Source organism: Mesitornis unicolor, unplaced genomic scaffold (assembly GCF_000695765.1).
Source record: "Mesitornis unicolor isolate BGI_N332 unplaced genomic scaffold, ASM69576v1 scaffold29117, whole genome shotgun sequence".
Classification (NCBI taxonomy): Eukaryota; Metazoa; Chordata; class Aves; order Mesitornithiformes; family Mesitornithidae; genus Mesitornis; species Mesitornis unicolor.
Window position 1 is genome coordinate 3,038 of NW_010197515.1, and position 1,027 is coordinate 4,064.

A 1,027-nucleotide genomic window follows, 5' to 3' on the forward strand; every position below is an offset into this window, starting at 1 on the left:
CCTGGGCACTGCTGAGACCCTCTGAATCCCCCCGCACGCTGGCCGGGATGCAACCGGGGACAAAGCGGATGCCTGTCCAGGGCTTAGCGCCACAGCCGTGTCCTGCTCCCATGCTGGAGCCACAGAGCCCGGAGCAGAACAGGGCTGGGCATTGTCTGGTGTCCCCAGCACCCAGAGCCCAGCTCCTTCTGGAGGAGTCGAGGCCTTGCGGGGAGAGATTTTTCCATTGCACAAGAAACAGAAATGTCTCCTTCCGAAAAACAAATAGATGGGAAGGAGTGAGCTGGTGCTGAGCATGGGGCCGGGGCGCTGGCGGGGGCGAGCGCTGGCCGAGCCAAGGACCTGCTTCTCAGGGCTGAGCAGATCCAGATGCTGTGCGGGGCCGCTTGGTGTCGACGCACACATTGGGAGTCCAGGGGGAAACTGGGACTGGGGGGCCAATGCTGGCCCTGGTCGGTGCTGCTCGGTGGGTCCATCCCTTGTTCCATGTTCTGATGCACTGCTCCCCTGTGTCCCCAGAGAGCTGCGAGGGGGTGGTGTGCGGCCCCGACAAGGTCTGCAGGATGAAGCATGGGCGGCCGCAGTGCGCCTGTGCCCCCGACTGCTCCAGCCTCCCCCGCAAGCTGCAGGTCTGCGGCTCCGACGGCTTCACCTACCGCGATGAGTGCGAGCTGCTGACAGCCAAGTGCCGCGACCACCCTGACCTGGAAGTGATGTACCAGGGGAAGTGCAAAAGTAGGTCTGCCCGTGCCCCCTATCATGTCCCATCCCCATCCTGTCCCTGTCCTCTGCGGCTCTCATGTCCTGGCTCCCCGTGGGACTGCTCCGAGCTGCGTCCTGACACCCCCGGGCCACCCAGGGCCCTGTCTCAGCCACCGCAGTGGTGACACCGACACAGCCCCTTGGTGCGGCAAGGGCTCAGCCTCAAGCAGTGCTCCGTAAAACATCACTTCCAAGCATCGAGGCCCTTTTTCTTGTTGTTTTGTTGAAGAGCGCAGCGATCCTCCTTGCCCTGCCAAGAACTGTC

The 1,027-nt window shown here is 63.4% G+C and overlaps 1 protein-coding gene across 1 annotated transcript in view; it reads left to right on the forward strand.

Annotated features, from left to right (window-relative positions):
* FSTL3 (follistatin-like 3 (secreted glycoprotein)) overlaps positions 1 to 1,027 on the forward strand; it is a gene marked incomplete at both ends in the record, with an annotated part of 3,214 nt that overhangs the window by 1,463 nt on the left and 724 nt on the right. Inside the window, one exon of the mRNA XM_010188832.1 lies at positions 520 to 735. Within this exon, the coding sequence (XP_010187134.1) occupies positions 520 to 735 (216 nt within the window). The remainder of the gene's footprint in view (positions 1 to 519; positions 736 to 1,027) is intronic.